The 24051-nt window shown below is 34.5% G+C and overlaps 1 protein-coding gene across 1 annotated transcript in view; it reads left to right on the plus strand.

Annotated features, from left to right (window-relative positions):
• The first annotated feature begins 5 nt into the window (after positions 1 to 5).
• The window catches only part of LOC142977825 (G-protein coupled receptor Mth2-like), an 89388-nt gene continuing 65342 nt past the window's right edge, over positions 6 to 24051 (plus strand). Inside the window, exon 1 of the mRNA XM_076121919.1 lies at positions 6 to 569. Coding sequence (XP_075978034.1) covers positions 54 to 569 — 516 coding nt within the window. The 5' untranslated portion in view covers positions 6 to 53. The remainder of the gene's footprint in view (positions 570 to 24051) is intronic.

The following is a 24051-nucleotide window of genomic DNA, read 5'->3' on the forward strand; positions in this document are numbered from 1 at the left end:
GAAAATCGCAGCGACGAGCGCTCGCTTCAGTAGGCTCGCGCCCGCCGACAGACATGGACGGGTCCGCGCGCGCGCTCGCTCTCGTACTCGCGGTGTTCGCGCTCGCGTCCGCGCGCGCCCACATTTCCTCCCACGACAACATCCTCAGAATACAGTTGTGGGACGCGGAGGGTCTCAGCAGGGATCCCATCACCACTCCGGCGCCCACCACCACGTCGGCTCCGAGAACCACCCGGCGTCACAAGTTGAAAGTGAACTTGGACTCGCTGTACGATGCTATGTTGGAGGAAGGTCGAGGTGGTGGCTTCGGCAGGTTCACGCGGCATAAAGTGCGGCACAAGCGGCGCCGGCCCCGGCAGAGCGGCACCGACCTGCCGTGGAGGTTCCACGCTGGCGAGCAGGTGATGAACGTGGCCGTGTACAACGACGATGTGCCGTGGGATGTTATCGAGGGTGACAATACCGGGACGCTGGTGAATGGCAGTGCAGTGAGTGAGAGTGCCAGTTCCACAGTGAATGAGCAGCGGGACGTGGGGCCGCCGATGTTGCTGCGTCAGCCCGAGGACGAGGTAATGAGTGAGGGCAAACACCGTATACATTAATGTAACGTCGCCTTTCATCGTTATCGTCGCCCCGAGGTGGTTAATAGCCATTCACAGTACTGATAGCCTGCCGGCATTGCCGTAGGGATTTCTATTCACCGCTCCTTTTCAGCATAACCCCTCGGGCGACGATGCGTTGATAAAAGTGAATGCCCTTCATTGTTTTTAAAATATTTTCTCGCCGGTTGTATGTAGATTGTATCATGTCGCACGGACGCGCGTGAAAAATAATTTTTCAAGGGGAGATTGGCTCACTCGCAGTCCCTTATCACGAGATATATACTGATTATCTGTTTGTTTTACTCAATGTTTACTTTGCAACCTGCTGTTGTATTTATTACGCTATACGAAATGTGAATATCGTCGCATTATCAATCTTTTGTTATCAAATTTATAGGTGTTACATACGTGCAAAAATGTGGGTTATTAGGTAACGAGGCCAAGTTCAATATCGATAGGTAATGAGTATTTAAAATGCAATTTAACAATGTTGTCAAGTTGCACAAATTGCACGTACAATTGTACATGTAACCTAATTGCGATTATTGACCTGTCAACGTTACTCTACCGTTGCTTTAAAGGCAAAACACAAGATATATCTGTACAAAACAAACTTTCGAATAGTTTTACAAGGTATTCAACCGGAGGTGCTAAAGTTAGTAGACACTTAACATGCCAATTCAAGACATTTACGACGCGTACTTTGTACATCTTGAATGCGTTCGTGAAGAAGACATAAAATATTTGTCCCTTGCGAACTAAATTAGGCGTATACATGACCGGTTTTTAGTGTTCGACCTTTAGATTATTAACCTTTTTGCGAAACTAGCCGAGGGTCATGCCCACATAGAGGGTTGTTACCACACATTAACACATTCACATATCCAGTAGCATCCTGTTTTACCATGAACAACTCATTTAGCAGGTTCACTGGTTTAAATTCACAGTTACGGTTAGTTTGTGTGATTTAATTTTCATAAGTTCCGCTCTAACGCTTCCGTGATACCCAAATGCATTAGGAGAAACATTACAACGTGTTAAATAAACATTCCTTAGCTTATCTGAATATACGAAAAGATAAATTCGACTAATTTGGCGGGCGTTTACGATACGATTACGATATCCAATCAGTGGGTATCGAGTCGTAATCTCGTTTATGTCTGAGTTAATCGTTCACGTGTGCTAAGTTACAGCCCTGACCGCGTCCACGCCCGTCGCCCGCAGGCCGGTGCGGGCGCCAATCAACCGGAAATTAGGCACAAATCAATAATTTCCCAGTCAATACTGTCCACTACACGATGTACGCTAATAGAGTCTGATTGACTCGTCTGCCGTCTATGAGAGACGCGAATTTTCAATCAACACCCGTATAGCTAGCTTGATTGAAAACTGCGTTCATATTATACAGTGCATTCCAGTAAACAAGTTATCAATGTAAACTTCGAGTAACTACACGAAATAACATAAAGATATATGGTACATAATTATTACATTCACTGTGATTGTATGCTCATAAATAATTGCTAATAAGGTTAGTCTAAGTATATTTTTTTTTACCAAAAAAGTAGAATACAATTTTAAGTAGAGTCACATAAACCGGGCATAAAAACAATGAAAACTATCGAAATATAACTCGTAAGTTAAGTTAACCATTGTAAAAGCCACTTCCAAGAATTGTATACAAAGCTCACATAATTGAACGAAAGTAGAACGAAACGTAATCATTCATACGATAGTGACGTGAAGCAAGAACCCATTTGATTAGGTACACCCTACGTGAATACCTTTAATTAATATCACGGGAAAGTCCTTGCAATTCCCAGTATTTTACACCCGCAGCGTTGAAACGTTCCATAATTCATACATTCATCACTCAAATGTTAATTAATTTATAAACTAAAGGATCAGGTAGGTAATTAAGTAGACCATATTGCACCTCGCGGACACATTTAAACCCCACATATTATTGTGGCATGTTATAAACCCCATCTTCATTATGCTACTACAAATTTAATACAAACCAAGTGTGTAATTTCTTCGCGAACGTAAGTACCGTGACTAGAACTGGGGTTAAGTGCGCAGACAAAGACGATTAAAGGAAATAGTTCTTTATTATTCAGGAAAATGTATGCTACGTTTTATTTATGAGTTTGTAATGTCTGGTTTACAGAACAATATTAGAATAAGTTGTTAATAAGGTGCTCAAAGTAAAATAGATCGGAGCGGTGATAGTTTGAAAAGGTATTAAAATGTAAACACAAGAATCCGTATAGTCTTCAACGATCATTTTGAAAATAATTGAAGTAGATATCCACGGCTACGTCGTAAAAAATAATATTTTCTTATTATTTTTTACGACGTAGCCCTATGTGGGTTAAAATTATTCTAATGAAGTCAAATACATTCCCCGCATAAGGAGATTTTCCTTGTGAACTAATCTACGAGCGATTAAAGTTTCGTCATTACACTCAGTGACGTACGCACGAATCCTTACAAATAACAATCCAAGTAATTTCCTTAAATGACCAATTTAGAACTTGTTTTTGCTCGTCAAACCTCGATGTAGATCCATAGAAGGCGCTTTAACTTAATTATCCTCCTTAAATTTATTATTCCTATAAAAATCTTTATGAAACGTAGGCGAGCGTAAGAAAACCGTAACAAAAAGTAATAATAATGACGTTCCCCTTTGTGAGGGCATTATAAAAAGGGAGATGTAATTCCTTACTGAATCAAACATCTGCCTTTGAAATATTGTCAGTCGTCAACCAAAATAATTATCTGTTCTCCGTCCCCTGATCGTTAAGCGCGATGAAGCGAATATTTTAGCGAAAATCGATGGTCTAACTTCCGTACGTGGTGTTACTCCCTCACTGCACCTGTGACTACTCGCAAACATGTTTTTTGAGTAAGAACAATTTCGTAACAGCCGGAATGTTTCACAACCTGAAAGAAAGTCGAAATGAAAAACTTTTTTCATGTTTTACGTAATAATCTTCGGTGGGTACAGAAAACGTGGGGATGTAAGTGGATTAGTTACTTTTTTGAACTGAAGTTGAGGCATAATATACAAAAGTTGCTTATCACGTTTTGCAAATGATAGTGCATTAAGTAAGTTGTATGATTGCAGTTGCATCCTATCTAAGTGAGGTTGGCAAGGTAACGTTCATTATATTCAATGCCATTTGTCGAGTATATAACTTTTTACATTAGGTAATCAAAAATGCGTGACTCATTGAAAGACACTAGACATTTCCTATGAATTTCAAGTTCCTGTTATCAGTCTATTGTTTGTCTAGCAGTTTGATTATTTAATTTATCTATTACTTATTGATTGTCGAGTTTATTGCATGTACTTATTTTTTAATCCAATTTAATTAACTATTAACTTAATGATAAGTGTGTTGCCTTGCCTTGTCTTGTATTAAGTTATTCTGTTATAGGTATTATTTTCAATTAAAATGTTGATTAATCATGTTTCATGAGGTTATTAATTATATTAAATACGTTTTTTCTCTAACTGTACTCTAAAAATGATAAAATTAAGAATTTAAACAACATTTTCAACATTTTAGTCTCGTTCACGAGTTTTTTCCTCTATTTCAAATATCCGTTAACTAGATAGCTTCCAAGTTTGTATTATCAATTAGTAGTTGCCAGCAATTTGGACGTTGATAGATAACTTGCTAGATAAACGAACACTGATTGAAAGGCTGCGCGATCTGGAACCACATTTTGCACTCAACGGCTTAACGAGATTCAGTATTTTCATGGATCGAAAATTGTGGGGTACTTGTAATTTATTTAGTTCACGCTATGTTATTATACAGGCTCTGTGAGCGACTGATAATTTAATGGTTGACTATATTATTATAATGAAGTTATTTTAGTCATTGTTGTTGAGACAGTTGAGTAGTGCATTGCAATATATTGCTTCGAAAGTAATTAAGTAGGTATTTATATATCACGAAATTTAAGATATAAATCATATTTAAGAAATACCTAGCCAAATAACTTCTTTAAACAAAACCAACATTATTGATTTCACGTACTTATTTCCAAAAAGTAAGATATTGATTGAAATATTAAGTGAAATGTAACGTATGTCCGATACAAATAGCTCTACATTTGTCATATAAACGACACACAAACAACTCTATAAGATTTGGAACCGTAACATTTTTCTGGACATGATTTCGTGGAGCTCAATGAACCCTCTTCGCGGCTGATTAACTTTTTCTTTGTTTCCCAAAACAACATAGAAATATATTTATTGGACATGAATAGTAATAAAGCAGATATATCGACAAGAGATTCATGTTATCGCTCTATCAGAATTAGTGATGCTTATTGCGCCGGCCGTAAATCAATGCGATGACGTTTATCGCTTAATTTATCTTTATCGAATGTGTTCCGGCGGACCACGCTCGTAACAAAGGAAAGTTATGTTTCACTTCCGATCTTTCGCTGTTAGGGAATGGAGTATGGTAAGAAGCAATTGTTGCCGACATATCTTCGTAATAATCTACACAATGTCGAGGAAATTGTCCTAATTTCACACAAACTTCCAAACACCGAAATCGTATTAAAGAGCGTCACGAATTTGTGGATGAATAAACAAAAAAGTAACGAAAATGCTTTTATTTGATTAAATATTTCTTGACATTCCTATCCTGCTTTGGATAATGTAATATTTTTTTTACCTTTTACCTTGCTTTCATCTCCAATATTGCATATGATAATATTTTCCTTTTTCCCACAAGGGATATACATTCAGGTGTATAAAATTATATAAAAGCGAGTATCCATGTAAAATATATGTTAGTATATAATTTGAAAAGCGTTCGATTCGTTTCCGTTGAAACTGTCGGTTACACGTTGTGGGATTACCGCCGAAGACAGCTAATTTACTATGTCGCGTCGTCAGAGGGATGTTCACAAAGATTTATGAAGAAACGCTCATGTGGTACGGAAGTATTACGTTCTACGCTGATTGCTACTGGCTACAAGTATATATCTATGTACTAAGATTTACTGATTAAAACCGTAAATGCCGCAAAGTGTTGTGAACATCAATCAAAGAAGTGTTATCACACAAACAGGATACCCGAGACAGTTTGACATAATTTAAACAGTGCGGTATTTTTATAAAACAGAACTGACAGCTTTGTAAACATTATGAATGAAGTGCTCTACTCGTTTGATTACGAGTTATTTTTAGCTGATTTCGTATTATACTATAAATTAATGTCATTTTGATAAAATTGTAGGCTTATTTATTGCATTTTCGGTTGATAAACATTCTTGCAATAGTTGCAATTAATAACATGCCTACACAAAGGAGTTCAAAGTGTCAAGTATTTGCCTACACTTGTGCAGTATAAAATATGTTTCCAGTTTAATGTCTCTATCAGCGTACTATGTGGGAGTCACCTCGGTGTTGTTAACATGTTCAAACAATACGCCGGTTCCTACGCGTTCGTGTAATATGAATTGTAATAGAATACCGTTTTTTATGGTTTTAGATGTCACATTTTTTCGACGACTAATGCATCGGGTTGATATCTGACCGCTGCGTATAAAAATATCCATTAAAAAACCTCCTGCATTTTATAAATTTGATAACTTAATTTCCACACATTTTACGTGTAATAATTAATCTTTTAATGCGTTTCTTTGCGTTTATTAATAACAACAATTTGTTATAATAACAAGGTACAAGTTAACTTAATTGTAATCTATTAAATTGAAGTGATTTTTTTAGTCTTAGTAAAGCGATAGAGTTATTAAAACATGTGAGAAGTTGTATCGGAACCTGTTCTGGATACAGCACGTCTTAATAGCAGATTTTAGGTATCGGTTTGAACTAGGGTTGTCGAACAAGTTTAATTTTTATATTTTTTATTTTTAAATAGGTACAGTTCTTTTGAATAAAATCTTCATATGTATATGTAATAATCCAAGCGTTATATCACAAGATTATATCTGATTTGCGTAGCTTAGCAATTTGTATATCTAACGAAGAAACTGTAAGTAATGTTTTTATTATACCGTGAGCTGAAACTCGTTTCAGATAAATCCAGGATTATCTCGAATGTAGTTACGATTGCTAACGAGATATAAAATGTATCAATAACTGACATGAACATTTTTAACTACACGATGTGAGATTACGTTTTATCGTTCGCGTTAAGAATATTGCATAGTAAAATGCAAATCTTAGGCTTCATACACATATTCGGCATGTTCGGTTCGGCAGTACTTATTTATTGTTAAAAAACCGACTCGAAGAAATTACTGCACTTTAGGCTTGTGCCGATCGGTAGCGCAATTCTTTATAGTCTGTACTGTCGTGAGTATCGAGAGCCTGATGTTTAAAATGTACTGCCAAAATTGTTTTTACGGAGCCCGGTAGAGGTGCTAAACAAACGTTCGTAATTTCTCGATAACTAGCCAGTTGCCGGTAGTCGATAGCATAATATAATCGAGCTAAGTAGTCCCTTCGTATCCAATCGTCACAACTCGGTTTGAACAATCAGTCAAGCGACATTTTTCCGAATTTTTGACTCCATAAATATATTCGAACTTACCGTCCGGCTGGGCCGTTTAATGCCGAACCGAATAGGTGTGTATTAGAACTTAAATTTACACCGTAATATAATTCACATTTCCGCTGACTGAATTGAAAATGATTATCTTTTATTAGCAGACAATAGAGACGGTATAATCGTTTAAAGTGCTGTGAAATTCCCTATTATTGTGTAATTCACTTTCTGCTTATTTGAATTTTGACGTGTCGTTTATGTAGATGGGTAAATCTCTTCCTTAATAAATGAAAATACGTAGGCCTAATTGAACCTTCTTGTTAGGATTCTCTGTAACAACTTTGAATTGGGAATCTAAAATAGGGTTTAACTCTAGCAAATAACGATTTATTTATGTTTGTAGCTTAATTTTGCTCTATTTCTTTTTTTCATTGACCATTATTTATAAATACTTTGTGGGTGTTAGTTGTCACAGTTTAAATTATAATTTTTATTCGGCATTAACTGAAGTGACAAACCATTATCTTACGTGCAAGGAAAGATCGCGACGATTGATCTTTTCGAAGAAAAAAATAGTATGAAAATAATTTATACGAATAAAAAATAAATAAGTATTTCAAGTTCAACACTCAGAAGTAATCGAAGATACTGATCAAACTACTGAGTTTATGGTTAGAAACATGTTAATATAGATATTTTCACCACATTGAATATTTTACTAGGCAGAATCACAAATGTATGTAATGATGACACTCGTAGAAAGTGCATTACCTATTGAATTGTAGAGTTTATTGTAAAACATAAACAAAAGAGTTAAGTATCATCTTATGTGTATTTCCTTATTTGGATTTTACTGCTTCGTGATATTGAAATGTTCATGTAAATATTGGTCTCGTTTAAGTTATATCTTTATTATATTATTTAATACAGTAATAATACATAAGTGGTAAGGGGTTTGGTTTTACTAAAACTTCTACACTACTTTGCAATTCTTGGTATTATATTATGTGTTGTTATTGTATAATAAAAATGTTTTTGCGTTTTTATGTTGATTGAAATTGATACAGACGTGGATGAAATGACTATTGGTACATTATTTATATAAATTATATTGCTGCAAAAAATATTGTGTTGATTACCTATTTAAAATTAAAATGATCACATAACTAATACACAATACCTATTAACATTTTAAATAAATACAGCCACGACAGTTGTTAATTGTCTCGCCAGCCCTGATATTAACGCACGTTAATGCAAGGGTTAGTAAATAACGCACATTAGTCATAAAGATTGTCATCAACAGGATGTGGAAATGATGTTCAAGAGTCAGGGAGCAACTCCACCGATATTATCTACTCTTACCAGTAAAATGAGATACTTAAATATTAAATGCTCGCGAATTCCTACTTAATGCTTTTTTAATACAGTTTTTACTTATAATTACTAAACCTGTTTTTTAATTAACGCGGTCTCGTGAATATTAGATATTTAATGCAGCTATGAATTTGTTAATTAAAGTATAATGAATGTTAAATGAGGTCATTATATTTTTATTGAGTCTGTTTTAGCACAGTTTGTAATTTTCAAAATAAAATAAATTTTGTTTGAGGTTTGTGTCTAAATGCATAATAATTACAAGACTGTGATAGAGATAGATAACAAATAATAGAACTATGATCCCTAGGCAAAGCGTGTTAGTGACAGAACGGAAGGACATTGTCTATGTATCTGCTTTTAAGATTCTCTAACGTACTTATAGTGGCGCCTATCAACAATACAATGAGTAATTTTAAACTGAATAGTAAACCAAACGACTCTCTAATTACATATATAATGTGCAGTGCAATGAACGTAGATCATTTCCTAGATTATGACATGAACACGAGCATGTGAATCTATCTTTCATGTGTGGCTCACGTCGCACGAAATGTCAGCGTAGGTCGAGGCATTTCAATCGGTAGCTATTTCCGTACTTGTGATGTTTTGATGTTATACCAAGCGAAATATCTCGTAAATCCTTAATATCTTTCATAATTAGTAACTCGAGTTATTAACTTATCAGTTATGTACGTTATATTTACATGAACCAAAATAAACGTGAAAGTTTGTGTGGATGCTGTGTGATGTAGATGGATGTATGGTTGTAACTGTGTGTCGCAAATATTGTGGAAAGGTTTTTAATGATTTGGGACAAAGATAGTTTATTTTTATTCGGGAGAAACCTCGTGAATAAACTCGCGGGTAGACACGTCTGTTATAGGACATACATATGTCTAGAAAAAGAGCATAAAATAAAATTATCGTTGTGTATTCATCTGGAATAAGCTTCATTTCTCTGGCGTAGAGAGTAGGTGTATTAATAATATTGACATCGGTTTATGGCTATCTGCTCACTCTTGGATGTAGAGGTCTACATTAATGCCTGAGTAGAAGATTAAGTTTGAATCTTTATTACGTGTGAACTGCCCTCAGTGGTGTGCTTGGCGATTTTATTGAGGACCTTGTCGACATACCGCTACATTCTTAACATTAAATATTCTATTACAATTTAGTTCGTAAGCCAACCTATACAAAAGTCAACCGCAAGTAGCCGTAACTTTACTAAGTACATTACCTTAGCTGTTATATTTATGGTGACGTATGCGTACCTGTAACTTAAGCTTGAATTATAATTTAACTTTAAGATAAACTGTCTCCAGCAGCGAGCCAACTCTAGGCCAATATATTACCGCCGCCACTTCACCTTACCTTACAATCTAATTATAAGATATCAGTTTACTCATTACAAGATTTATCTTTATTCTAATCTCATAAATTTTAATTCGATATAAAAATAAATTTACTTTCATCGGCTATATGTTACGATATGCAGTGATATATGTATATTTCGTAATTATTTCCCTATCATTTGAACGCGACGCATTCGTCTTCTTTTGAAATAGTTGTCGACTGTGGAGGTATACATTATAGCGTACAATCAGTTGAATTGTCTGTCAGACAATAAATAACATTCAGGGACTCGTTGAGAAGCGACTAATTAAGTTCTTGTGAGTTCGGACGTCGCGTGGGCGATTGATATCCCATCTTAACGATCCAGGAATTTATTGATAAAACAACTTAGCCTCTATTTTTAACAGAATAAGTGTGGTATTTCTTCGTAACAGTCGAGTTCTCTTCTATAAATTTCTTATGCAAATTCATAATATTTAGTTGGTTGATTCCGAGTCTTTGTTAATAATTGATAATGCTAATGAAAAGTCTCGCATGAAATATGAATAGTACCAATATGTAAGGGTATGTTTGATTTATAAGAAAGAATTTATAAAGGATGATGTGGGAGGAATTACAATTATGATAATGATATTGAAATGTTAAGTTCTACGTATAATTTTAGATGAATTGCTCTATTATATTTTAATTTATTCCAAGTGTATAGAGACTAAAATAATTTTCGAAATATTTCAATTTTCTCGTTTCACCAGCCAGTATGTAAGTTATTATTATGTGATGTTGTATGCAGAGTTAACCGGTACTTTATAGAACTGCATTAGATCGGACCTCCTCGGAGAGCATACTAACGATCTTAAATCATAGTGGTTGATTCTTAACGGCTATGCGAGCCTGCATTGTCCTATATTCTAGTTAAATAATTCAAGCTAACTAGTTACGGTCTCAAATTACGAGTACGTGGGCACAATATTCCACTAGCTTTCTATTTAAATAAGTACTTTAGTTTTTTATTAATTCAAGAAGTTTTTTGGATAGTATTTGACTTGTAAATGTTTAAATATGTATACTACTCTAGTCTTTTTTAAGTTTTAAATATTTAAAGTCTATTTTTGTGATGCTTTTATCTACCCGTTTGTGTCTGATATAATTTTCTTGGAATTCAATCCTACTGAGTCTAGACTGTATTCAGATAAGTAGGTCAAATAGTTCACTAAGTTTTAATGTAAGAATAACAAAATATGAATACGAAAAATTGTTCAGAATTTATATTCTAAAAGGGATTTAACAGTTGGTATATATTTTTAGCAGTTCGATAAGTTTGGACTTTATAAAATGCTTAGGTGAGATTTAGTCCCTTTTTTAAGAGATAAAAATAAATCTCTACATTACATTTCTACCTTAAATAAAAAATAGATAATAAATAAAAATAAAATCAATTTATTCAGCTTACACATAGAAAACTTCTCTTATATATCGTCTTAACAAAAGCAACTATTAACCCACAACTAGCGGAACACTTGTAAGCTGAACTATGCCTCAAACAGACATAGGTGCACGCTCATTTAGCTCAATTCACAGTACGAGGCCATTCATAACATCTCTATCACGAACGCACTTAATTACAGGACCTCCTGTACGACGGCAGCCATCTTAAATCACGGTGATCAATTCTATAGTGAACAATGTACGGTCGTCCGCACTATTTTGTTTCCAAACAATGCGCCGAGTGGACAATTTGTCAAACTTGTGTTCTTACCTGTCCCATTAGTGTTGTTTGTTACGATTTATGTACGGTAAAGGGCTTGTCTGTTTGTTTGTGGGCTATGGGTGATGTTGAATGGCATTTTGTGGTGTGAGTAAAAATAATATTGTAATAAGTCCTTAACTATTTAATTTATAATAATACTAAAATAAAAAATAGCCCCTCCATCGTTCGAACGGAGACCCTTGTCTAGCAGTGGGATATTAACGGGTTTAAAAAAATCCTTACTGTCTACTAGTAATTTCGTATCAAATCGTTTTGATCTCTTTGGGAAGTAAAGTCAAAGTAGAGTTTGTAATAGTAGCTCTACATTATAAGACACCGCAATAAATGCAAATAAATAATAATTGACAAAACAAAAGCTAAGTTAAAAGAAATAAAAATAAAATATCCACTATCACGGAAACAATTCACGTACAGATAAATCAACTTATATTAAAAAATAACAACTACGCGCAAAACTTTGTTTGCAAACCGAAGTGCCATTGTGTTATTTTTACTTTTTTTATTGTGTTGCAAACAAAAAAAAAGTCTACAATGAATTTAATTTATCATGGTGACTTCTTGTTACACAAATGTAAGCTGTAATGGACAAGATGTAGATTATAATGTTGTCGTTTGTGTACACCATTGTTTCGAGTAATAAGAACATAGTGAAGCAACTAGTCGATCGACTTAATGATTTATGTTTCGATTCGGAATGCGCTCCTCACTAATGGTATGATATAAAAAATGACTTCGCGGTAAGATTGTTTCGATTAATGCTCGAATCAATTTGGATTTTGTTTAATTTTAATAGGGAATAGCGGTTTAATGTATTGTGAAATGTAGAGCCGTCTGTTTTGGGTGGGTTTTTTTGTCTATTTATTTTTAATAGTATATTAATGTCTTAAGGTAATGAATCATTTTTAAATCAACAACTGAGATAGTAAACTTGGAAAAAAACTGTAACAAAAATTATAAAAAGAGGACCTTTTCTCACGACATACATTTTATTTAAGTACATGCGATGTTACAGAGCAACGTATCGTACGCAATTTTTTTATCAAGAATCGATTATGCAAAATGTAAATACATTAGAAGAATTCCGATTTTGCTTTCCTCAAAGGCCTGCTTCGCTCATGTGAATGTCAGTAAAATACTTAACTAAGTAAATAAGAAGGAAAATCCGTCCCAATGAATCAGTTTGTTCACAGTTACTTGCAATTTGTAAGTGTCAAACAAGGAAAACGGTAGGTAGCAATCGACGAACCAGAAATCTGATAAATTGGAATGTCGTTTACTTGAAAACGTCGAAGAATGTTGTATTTAAAAATGTTTTTTTAACGCCGTTGGAATGAAAAGTATTAAAACTACAAATAAGATATCTAGAATTGGCTATAAGCGTCAATTTTGATCAATCCTTAAACGGCATTACTCCTATTTAATACTCTTAAGCCCAGTTCCGCAGTTTACGAATGAATGTCAATTCACTTATTAATATCTTCTGCTAAAGTCACAACAAATCTATGAAAACAAAATTCCTTCTGACAAGCCAGGCCTTAATTTCATTGCCAAAAATATTTATTAAACAAAAATGTTGGAACACTCATAGTCTCATAGATAAGACAATGAAAAAGCAGATTTATTCCAAAAAAAGCATCATCTCATATTAAAATTAAGAAGAGCTGTTGGTAAATGTCATTAATTTCGAAACAGTATTTTTATTACAAATGAGGCTCATAAAACTTATCCGGTAATGTCGTGGTTGCGACCATTCGTGACACGCTCATTAAATAAAAGTTTACACGAATTAACCTCAGATAATTTGGTGGTTGGGTTGCAATCATCTTAATGTGATTTATGGGAATAAATGAACGAGTGCACATATAGACCCGTACGCAATTACATGTAATCAGGCAATCAACTTGAATCTCTATCGCTTAATTTGTCTTTAGCGATAAATGACACAGTTTGACTTTTCGAACTTTAGTAGTGTTCGGAGACGTCGGCGATTTCGATCAGGTTACGTAATCGGGCCTCAAGATTTACGTCCGACCTTTACAGAGTTTTACGATCTATTTAGGTCGCTCTGCGGCGTTAAACAGCGGTTATACTGATTTGCTATATTAACCTACACTTTTTCCAACAAGAATAGCTTTATAAAAGTTTTTTACCTAAGCATATTATGATTTACGAACGTACTAAAAAGTCAGAATAGGTTCCACCGGCTTTTAAAAATAACCTTCGCTATTAAACCTGCGTTTAAACCAATGTTTTAATAGAAGCGATTTAGGTGTAAGATAACATTAGGTGCTTGTTTTATTATCTACTGCGGCAATAAAGTGTTTAATACAACCAAACCATAAAGCAAACCCTTTTGTAGCCAGATTTAGACCTCAGACAAACAATGCTATATAATTTTAAATTTTATACTTTTCAATTTCATTTAATGTAAGAAAAACAATGTTTTACACCTTGCCATAAAGCTAACATCGTTCACGCAACAAAGGCGGCAAATATTATAAGCCGGATAAAGCCGTTTCTCCATGGAGCGCGAAAATACAGGGGAAAAAATTGAGAAGTAAAAACAATGCGCAACAAAACGCGGCCTGACGCCGTTTGTTGTCACTAAACTAACAATTTATGCATGGCCCCTAATGGGCCGCTCCATCAGGCTCTGTTTGCCAAGCTTTCTATGAAATTTTATTCGGTAATAGCCCGTGTAGGCTTTCTTCTTGCCTCAATATCACATTGTCAATATAACTTGTTGTTAAGTGATTCGGGAAGAAAAGTTTCGCGTTACCCCTTTTAAGTTAGCAAAGTTTATCTATTGTTTTCTTTTTGGATCCGGGGTCTTCTGCATAATTCAGTAGGTATATGTGTAATTTTGTTATTGTGTTGTTTGTTTGTAAGAATACGGTTTGAGTAATATGTGTCATAGAAGATATCCTCTTGTTTGTACACACAATGACTTTGAAAACTTCTTCCGATTTTATCTAATCATACTTTTGAGCGAGGCCAACAAATGATTTTATTTTTCGTTTCGTGATCACATAACGCTATAATTTAGAATCTTCATGTTTCAAAGATCAAGTAAAAGCGTTAATAATTATGACTTAATTCTCAAACAGTGAACTTGAGCACGCGATTATTCAAACAAATTTAACTTTATAATATATCAACTGAGTCCTACCAACGAGATAGTCATAAAACTACTCATACCATTTATATTAACTACTGGGTTATGTTGAACAATGTTTTCATTGTGACATATTACGCCACGATTACGAAATATTGCAATTTTAATTACAATAACCAGCGTAAGCCTTTATAAACATGATTATGTCTGCGAGAGAGTTCTGTGTATTTCACAATAGGGTTTAATAACCTTATTCAATGCCAGACAGTGAGTAACAATGACAATATCTACTTATAGCAATGAATCCCTTCGGGAATTCCCTTTGGCAGATAGCTGGCTGCCTATATTTTATACATTTGTGTTTGTTATAAATGTGGAAACAAAAGATTGTTTGATAAACATTTGTTTGAACCGTTTGTTTTGATTTATATTATTAAGAGCCATATGTGTTGCGTGTTGTTTACTCGTGTATGTTATAATTGAAAATACATGTCATTGACATCTAATATCTTGGGATTATTATGAAGGCACATATTGTATTGTTCCTAGCCGGTTTCAGCGACAGCGAGTACAATTGTGGACTTAGTTACGAAAGGTTATTACTTTATTGAACGTGAGAGTTGTCTGTTGCAAGTTGTGAATATTCTAATTAGACTATGTCCATGACGCAGACTGAGCCGTCGGTGTATGGGTATTCCTTACCTTATAACATGACAAGTGGTTTCCCCATAATTAAGATTTCCCTGATACTAGATACTTATCACTGTTGTAATTTCTGACACACGTCTAACGTTATTTTCCTCAGAAGTTATTAATGGCGTTTGCAATAATGAGGTGACAAGCTATTGTTAGGTGATACATAAACTATTATCGTATTGCGCAAAGTCATGACGCCCGCGCTGGTCGAGATAAATAGCGTTTAAACTCATAAAAAAACGCTATTGAACAGATAAACTACTGCTAAATGTACTCAGAAACCGGGCATTAGTAATCATTTTTTTCCATCGGAGTAGACAATGACAGGAGAACGCCACCTATTACGATACCTTGCTGAATTATTCAAATCGATACATCTTGTCATACGACCCCCGGTTACGAGTACAAAATTGGAAAGATAACTAAAATGAAAGTGAGAAGGCATATTGCATCATTTATACAAACCACAATGTCAAAACATTGTGAAGCCGATGTGTGCGTCAATTGATTGTTTTAAAAACCACTAAATATGCCTAGAGATTGTTACTGTGTCGCCTAGGGATTTACTTAAAACCATTGTTACTGCCTACATTGATGACAAATTACGGACGTATAGCGAACGAAGAGGTACAGTGAAATCCAAAAACCGTCTAATAAACCTACATGAAAAGGCCTTTTCATTCCACTACGTACACATGTTAGTATGTAACGCGACTGAATATGCATCGTAACAAGCACAAGAGACAGGAACATTCGAGAGGTCGGTATGCGTTGAATAGAATTCTTTCAGTTTCTTTATTGGTTTCCATCCCCGCCTCCTCTTCGGTTTCGGTCACTATTGAAAATTCTTTCTTATTTCCACTTCCGACCGTAAAATGTAAGTGTATGTTGCCGAAGATTACCTGTTTTTTTGATTAGGTGGCTTAACTAGATCGTATGTCCTGTGGACGATTTTAAAGTAAGTTTTTTAGAAGTAGATAACAGTTATCAGTATTGAAATTCACTTTGACTGATTGATGATACTTCTAAAAATGATATTTGGACGAGCGTGAATGATGACTTTGCATAACAATGACAGCCATATTATTAACAAAGAGCAGAAAAGTAATTACACACTTTAATTTGACTTCGGTGTTTTATCCCAAGAAATTTTGAAACAGTTGCAAAGACTTTTCCGATTCCTATTGCTGCTTTAAAATATAGACTTTTAAATGAAATTGCAACTAAGGAATTATAAAACTGTTTGTTAAAAATTTAATACATAATATGGAGAAATCAGCAGGTGTAAATCATATTATCCGTTTATCGTACCTACATTTTCACAGCATGACGTAATTTTTTCATGTCCGCATGTCAAATGGAAGTGCAACACAGTAGTATTCATGAAACAGTGATATCATGCCTCCGGTTGTAAAGTACCTTCCCATACTAGGAACGTGATTATTACTCAAATGGGAACGAAACCAATCAAATGCTTGATCCTTTTGAATTCGAACGACGGTGACTAATGAAACGAGACACAAATTAGTAAATGTTCGCATAATTTTATCAATAAATTAGCTTATGAATATGCATTTTGCATTGCGATGTTTATCTCTTTTTGCTGATATTATGGCAAGGTCGGATGATATTAGAATTCTGAACTACCTACACAAGAATGGCGGACACGTGTTAGTAGATCTGAAGAAATTTAATCTAGTCAATAGCACCGATTACGGCGATTACCATAGTCTTGAGAGTAGTTACAAGAATATCTGATAATACAACTGTAGAATGGTATTGGTATAACTGATTTTGATACTTAGAATATATACTGAAGCAGAATAAAACATGGTAGAATCTTTTCAGCTACGACCAAACAATTAATTCCCTCAGTATGGAATTTACAAGCTTCAAATTCCCTCTACAACAAGAAACAAAAGCTTTGACAACTTCACATGTTCTATTAATCACATAACATTGTAACCTCGTTTCTGAAATAGGGCAAACAAGTACAAAGGCGTCAAGACATTGAATATAAGTCGTTGGGACATGAAACTAGCCAGAAATCCAGCATTGTTTTGGCACGGCCAATCCCCCGGGACGGTCTAGCTTATTGTGTTAGACATAGCAGGATCGTTCGATGGGACCGCCCGATTAGTTTCTGAACTCAAAGGCCTGAAGACTGATAGATGCTGGTTGATAAAGCCTGTCGTTTGCCTTGTGAAATGATGATCAATATGATACGATAGGGAATCAATGCAAACATGATTTACGTTCGTTTGCTGAACATTTTACAAGAGAAATGACGCGAATTTCTTGTCAAGTTGTTGATGAAGATTATAAGCTCAGATCTAAATAGTCCGCAAGCAAGTGCTATAATAATTTAATTATAGGTATATGTTTATTGTCCAAACATTGTTCTGCTACTTTACTAAGTAAACCAACCTTGACACAATGTGACTGTTTTAAAGTCTTGTGCAACTGTTTTTTCTGATAAGAAAAGGACATATCATTGCAGTTATTATTAAATTAACTGGTTTGTGATTTATAAATACATTATTGTGGGACAAAGGTCCGTCTATTAACAGCACAAAGGAAAGCTTTCCTTCTGATAAGGCATCATATGTCATTGAACAAGATAAAGTATAATTTTGTCCTATCGCCGCTAATGGCGACGCCCACTATAGGTTGTTGAATAAATGAGTAAATATCATTATTTTTTAAGAAATACAGATTTTTCTTGACATTTCAATGTCAACTTTTTACAAGAAGAGCCTTTTCTATATTGACTAGTATGAAACGTTAGTTGTGTCACTTGCAATATATGGATACAGGCCAAAGACGATTATGGGTTTTTCGTATATAAAAATATGATGACGCATTCAGTCTATCTTTAGAATTATGGTTTCATGTCATTGCTATGGGAATATTGCGACATAAAATGTACAAAATACTGGCGGAGAGACCAGGGTATTTCCCATCACATCTTAGCAAGGGATTCCCATAAAATATCTCTCAATTAAGTGCATGCTTTAGCGATGATTGTTGATATTATAATTTATGTCATTATGTTCGAACATAATAATTATGCAGGTGTATCGTTTCTTCCTTGAATTTAATTCGACTGGGACCTTGGGTGGATGAATAATCAGTTTTTTTCGCAAGACCGTTCAAACATATCTACTTTTTGTTAAATACTAAGTGACTTATAAGGAGCCTGAATTAAGTTGTTATATTACGATTACGTCCATGCCATGAGGATGTCATAGAACACCACGACTATTATTAAAATGACTGCAAAGTTTTAGACATTAGGTCCATTCAGTAGGCAGTTGATATGCGTCAAAATATGTGAGGAACGAATTTGTAAATACATAGTGTAAATACTAGGAACCTCGTCCAAGGAACCGTTACAACTATCCATAGGCAAATAGGTATTGTACGCTTAATATTCCAGACTCTTCTCGAAAACCTGACACCTAATACCTGCCAGACCCGTCTACTCTTTAATTTTATACTTTTAAAAAAACTTTAAGGAAAATCGAATTAGGTTTTTCTACTTTTCAGTTTGATTGAGATTTGAGTTTATTTATAATTTATTTAAACTTTATTACAATAAAACTTAACTATAAGTAACTTTTAAAAACTAAACTACACTAGAAATAATTTAAAAAAACAAAATATTTACATACTTACAATTATACAATATATTTACAATATAAAATATGGATACAAAAGGAGTGCGTCACGCGTCGTAGAATTTCTCCTCACCATCGTCGACTGGTAACGTACCCAGAATGCTGGCAGCATTGCCACGTTGGATGGCAATGCTAATTCTTTGACCAAAGTAAAGGCCAGCATTCTGGTCACGCGTAGCATCGACGAGACGCTTCGCAATCTCTCGGTAGAGACTACGAGCACTCGGGCTCCACGGTCCCAAGGTTTCAACCCCAAACGGCACAAATACGTAATTACCAATAATGTTACTATATTTGCGCCGCTTGAGGTTTTCTGCTGATGCGGCAGCAGCGCCCGCAACGCCCACCGTACCTGGAATATGGGAAGGCGCCAAGGTGTCGACACAGGTTGCATCCCAAACCAAGGGCCTGCCCATACTCCAAGGCAACAACGACATACCGTCCGGCCCCTTCCCATCGTCGCGCGCCAGCCCATTGGGTTGTAATAGAGCTGGAACACCCGCGGTGGCAAGAGACCGGCGAATTAGTCCAGTCATTATAGTAAGTTCACCTCGGAATTCGAGATACCCAGCTGTAAGTCTGTAAATACTTGTATATTGATACCCTGAAAGTTGTCTCAAAACCTACATATGGTAGGGTGTACGCAACTATAAAATTTCAAGGTCCAAAGTCCCAAAAACCGGTATTTTGAGCTTTTTTTGTAAATATCTCATTTCCTATGGAATTTTTGCATTCGTATTCATTACCAATATTGTACAGTATACAATTCTCTACAAATTTTGTTTGAATTTCTTTTTTACGGTGAACCGTTTTCGAGATAGAGGGCGGAGAGCGCGCGGTCACAGGATCATTTCAAGTCAACCGGTGCCTCCGGTCGAAGATGCGCCATATATAGTTGATGAACTATCGATAAATCAATGATTATAATAATAAATAAATTTAACCCATTACTGTCCCACTGCTGAGCAAGGGTCTTCTCCCGTAATGAGGGAGGGGTTAGGCCTTGAGTCCACCACGCTGGCCAAGTGCGGGTTGGGGACTTTGCATGCCCTCAATAAATGTATTTAACAAATTTTATTCATGCAAGGTTTCCTCACGATGTTTTCCTTCACCGTTGGAGCATGTGACAATTATTTCTAATACACACATAACTTCGAAAAGTCATTGGTGTCATCATTTTCTTCATAATTATATTAAATCTATATCTTTTCAATAATACTGATTTATTTGTTTTTTTTTTCATCATTTAAGAAGTTATGAATATTAATTAGGTTAAAATTCAAATATAGTGCCTATATTTTCATGAAAAATTCTGCAATTACATGCGCAGGTAAGTGTTGATAAGTTAATTAATACTGAATAAAAAGTGGATAGGTTATGAAAAAAATGATAAAAAATAATGTAATAGTTAATAGAAATTGACAAATATTTATTAATCATTGATTTATCGATAGTTCATCAACTATAATATATATGGCGCATCTTCGACCGGAGGCACCGGTTGACTTGAAATGATCCTGTGACCGCGCGCTCTCCGCCCTCTATCTCGAAAACGGTTCACCGTAAAAAAAAAAATTCAAACAAAATTTGTAGAGAATTTTATACTGTACAATATTGGTAATGAATACGAATGCAAAAATTCCATAGGAAATGAGATATTTACAAAAAAAGCTCAAAAAACCGGTTTTTGGGACTTTGGACCTTGAAATTTTATAGTTGCGTACACCCTACCATATGTAGGTTTTGAGACAACTTTTAGGGTGTCAATATACAAGTATTTACAGACTTACAGCTGGGTATCTCGAATTCCGAGATTCTTACCTAATTTAAGCTTAATTGACTGCACTAAATTATGTCGTTTAGGTGGGCGTGACGCGGGAAACGACCCGCACTCTTATTCTTTTTCTACTTGTTTGATTACTAAGTTTATGTAAAGAATTGGACAGCGTTATATGAATAACGTGGTGCTTTCATTTTGGGATGTTCATAACTAAGTCATCTCTAGTTGACATGATTATACATATTTTTAAATTCGACGATTCTATTAAGGTTTTTTTACCACAGCCATTTAAGTTATTAAGATCGGAAATTTTACGGAAAAGCAGTAAATTTGTAAAATTGTGTTAGACTTTTTAAAAAAGGCCCTGGATTTTTTTAACTATTATTCGACAGCCTCAGTCTGTAGACTATATAACTGTGAAAATAAAAGATCTAAACAGCAAACAGTATGATAAATGTGATAATGATAAGTATTCTCCTCTCGTAGTATGTCTGTACTAATTTGTTAGTAATTGGCCGCTGTAATTACTTACTTAACGTCTTTGTTATAAGGAAAGGACCGGTACTTACTACATACAGTATTGTAGTAGTCTGTTATTAGGTTGTTTCGAGAGAGGCTCTTAAGAACATTGTTATAGCTTGCATAATAATAATGATAGTTGGTTTATGACACGTAATAATGACAGTGAGGTAGCTTTTTTAAAAATTGGGTATCAAAGTTTCTGGTTATTGGTTGCTTAAGTAGACAAATGCTTACAACTAGTTAATAATTTCTATAACTTTTAACGAAAATTTCTTATTTATTTTTAATTTAGACGATAGAAAGTTTCAGGGTTTCTTTCACGAGCAATTGTCAAGTTGTATACAAGTACAATCAGTATCTGTAAGTTGTAAAATAATAAAATCCATAGTACTGTGTGTATAGACAGTGTAGCTATTTCTTAAAGTTGGTTAGCCATTTTATTTGACATTCAAAAGCAGAAACAAAATATACAATGAACTCTATGTTATTATGCACTTTTTGATTACAAGTGTGAAGGTTTTAGGAAGTAGGTTGTCATCTTATATAACTCATTTTACCTGTATCATTAGCCTACATTTCAAATTAATCCGCGTACCAACTGTGATAAAGAGGTTGATCTATTATGTAAACTGCATTATACAAACTAGTTCTGCTTAGAAAGTCACCAGCCTTATTAAGTTTGACCTCAACTCAATTTAATGAGAGCTTTTGTTATTAGAGTGTAGAAATATTTGTACCTATCAATTATTGAATAATAAATTATATGACATTAAATATTGAGATTCAAACTGAGTTAAAGTAAATAGCAATATATTTAAAGGAGACTTAGATAAAGACTGCAACTTAAGCCGTGGTTTCATTTATGATGTTTTGAAAATTTGGTCTCAAACATTCATCAATCAATCACAAGCATTTTTTTCACTGTCAAACTTAGTGAAAAATATGTCAGCGGTATAAAACTATTTCTATTTATACTAATTTTGCATCTGAAACGGGCGGTCTTGGAAACCGAATTTACGAGAGCACAATTTTCAATGACGTTCTTACTTACCTTATTACACGATAATGAATGAAAGCTAAAGTGAAAACGATGTATTTTTTCTTCACGTACTACCGAAAAGGGCAAACAAGCCTAATCTTAATAGCATTAGGCAGCTAAAGGCAGCGTAATTTGGCTCACAAGCATTTGTTTTTTTTGGGGTCGCGTATTATGAAGTAAGGGTGATGTGATATTTATTATACGAGGTTTTACGATCCTATGCGATGTAGGTAGGTTATTGAGGCAGATTGGTTGTATGTTTATCTATATCTTAACATAATGTGTGGTTCCGTCTGAATAATCATAAATTCTGTTGAGCTTATAACGTATTTCTTGTTTCTTTTTTAGCGCAGTTTTAGGCTTTGTCAACTTGTTTTAAATAAAACAAATTGACAATGCATGGAATCATTATATTTGCAGTGTAATTTGATTGCTAATCAAACATGTCCTGTTAAAATATCTGATACAATTAATTTAAACGTGAAATGCGGACGCATTCAATGGACGAGTACCAATATACACGTAATTACTGCAAAAACGTCAAGAAAACCTTTTTTTTCTAACTGGATAAACCGAAACGTCTCATTTTGCAGAATATTGAAACTTTTTCAATGACCATATTTATTTTGTTCATTAGTATTTAATCAGCACCTACGTAGTTGAAGCGTATAGAGCATTGTATTTCAATTTAGTTCTGCGCAAAACCAGCTCGTTGTAGCAAAGTAATTTGGTAGCAATTATTACGTCTAGACGCCGAGGTATGGGCTACGAGTTAACTAGTAATAAATATAATCAATCAGACTTACGTGGGTACACTGTTTTTGTATTAATATTGTTTTTAGTGATAAGTCTGCTACAATTAAATTAATAGATAAATCTGAATTGAAATGTAGATCGCCGGGCTCAAGAAAAATGAGGTTATGGTTTAATACGTGTCGTTGAATTTAGATTAAAATTATAAATTTACTTGAGAAATGTATTAAGCTTACTACTAATTTAAAAAAAAACTATTGAGCTTAATACATTAATATTTAAAATATGCAGTGCGTTGCAACTCAAAATTCTTTATTACTTTCAGTTCTAATTTTGAATAACCCACAAAAATTTATTGGCTGAAAATTGTACGAAATTTGGTTAAGAGTATTATAATTACATTTAACAAAGGTTTGAATAACAAACTGGGTGGTGAAAGTAAACGAAACGTCGAAGGCTTGCAAGGAAACAGTTCCGCGTTCCGCCACCCGCGAGCTTATATTTAATGAATATTTCATGATTACACTGTAATTATGCGTATACTTAGATGTTGAAGCAAGGGCGTGAGCCAAACAATATGATTAACATATTAATAGTGTATTATGACTCCGGTTGTGTAGAAAATGTGTCAATCGACCGAATGTGGAAGATATTTCCAAGCACAGGCACCAATATTAAGATAATATGTACTGGGAATATGTGTGCTTATATGCAAACGTGAACAGTAGCAATTAAAATTTGGCTTGTCTCAAACGATAGCATCTTAAAAGTCTTCATTTCACAAATTGCAGCCTTCAGAATAAGTACATAATCATCAC

This window comes from Anticarsia gemmatalis, chromosome 13 (assembly GCF_050436995.1).
Source record: "Anticarsia gemmatalis isolate Benzon Research Colony breed Stoneville strain chromosome 13, ilAntGemm2 primary, whole genome shotgun sequence".
Classification (NCBI taxonomy): domain Eukaryota; kingdom Metazoa; phylum Arthropoda; class Insecta; order Lepidoptera; family Erebidae; genus Anticarsia; species Anticarsia gemmatalis.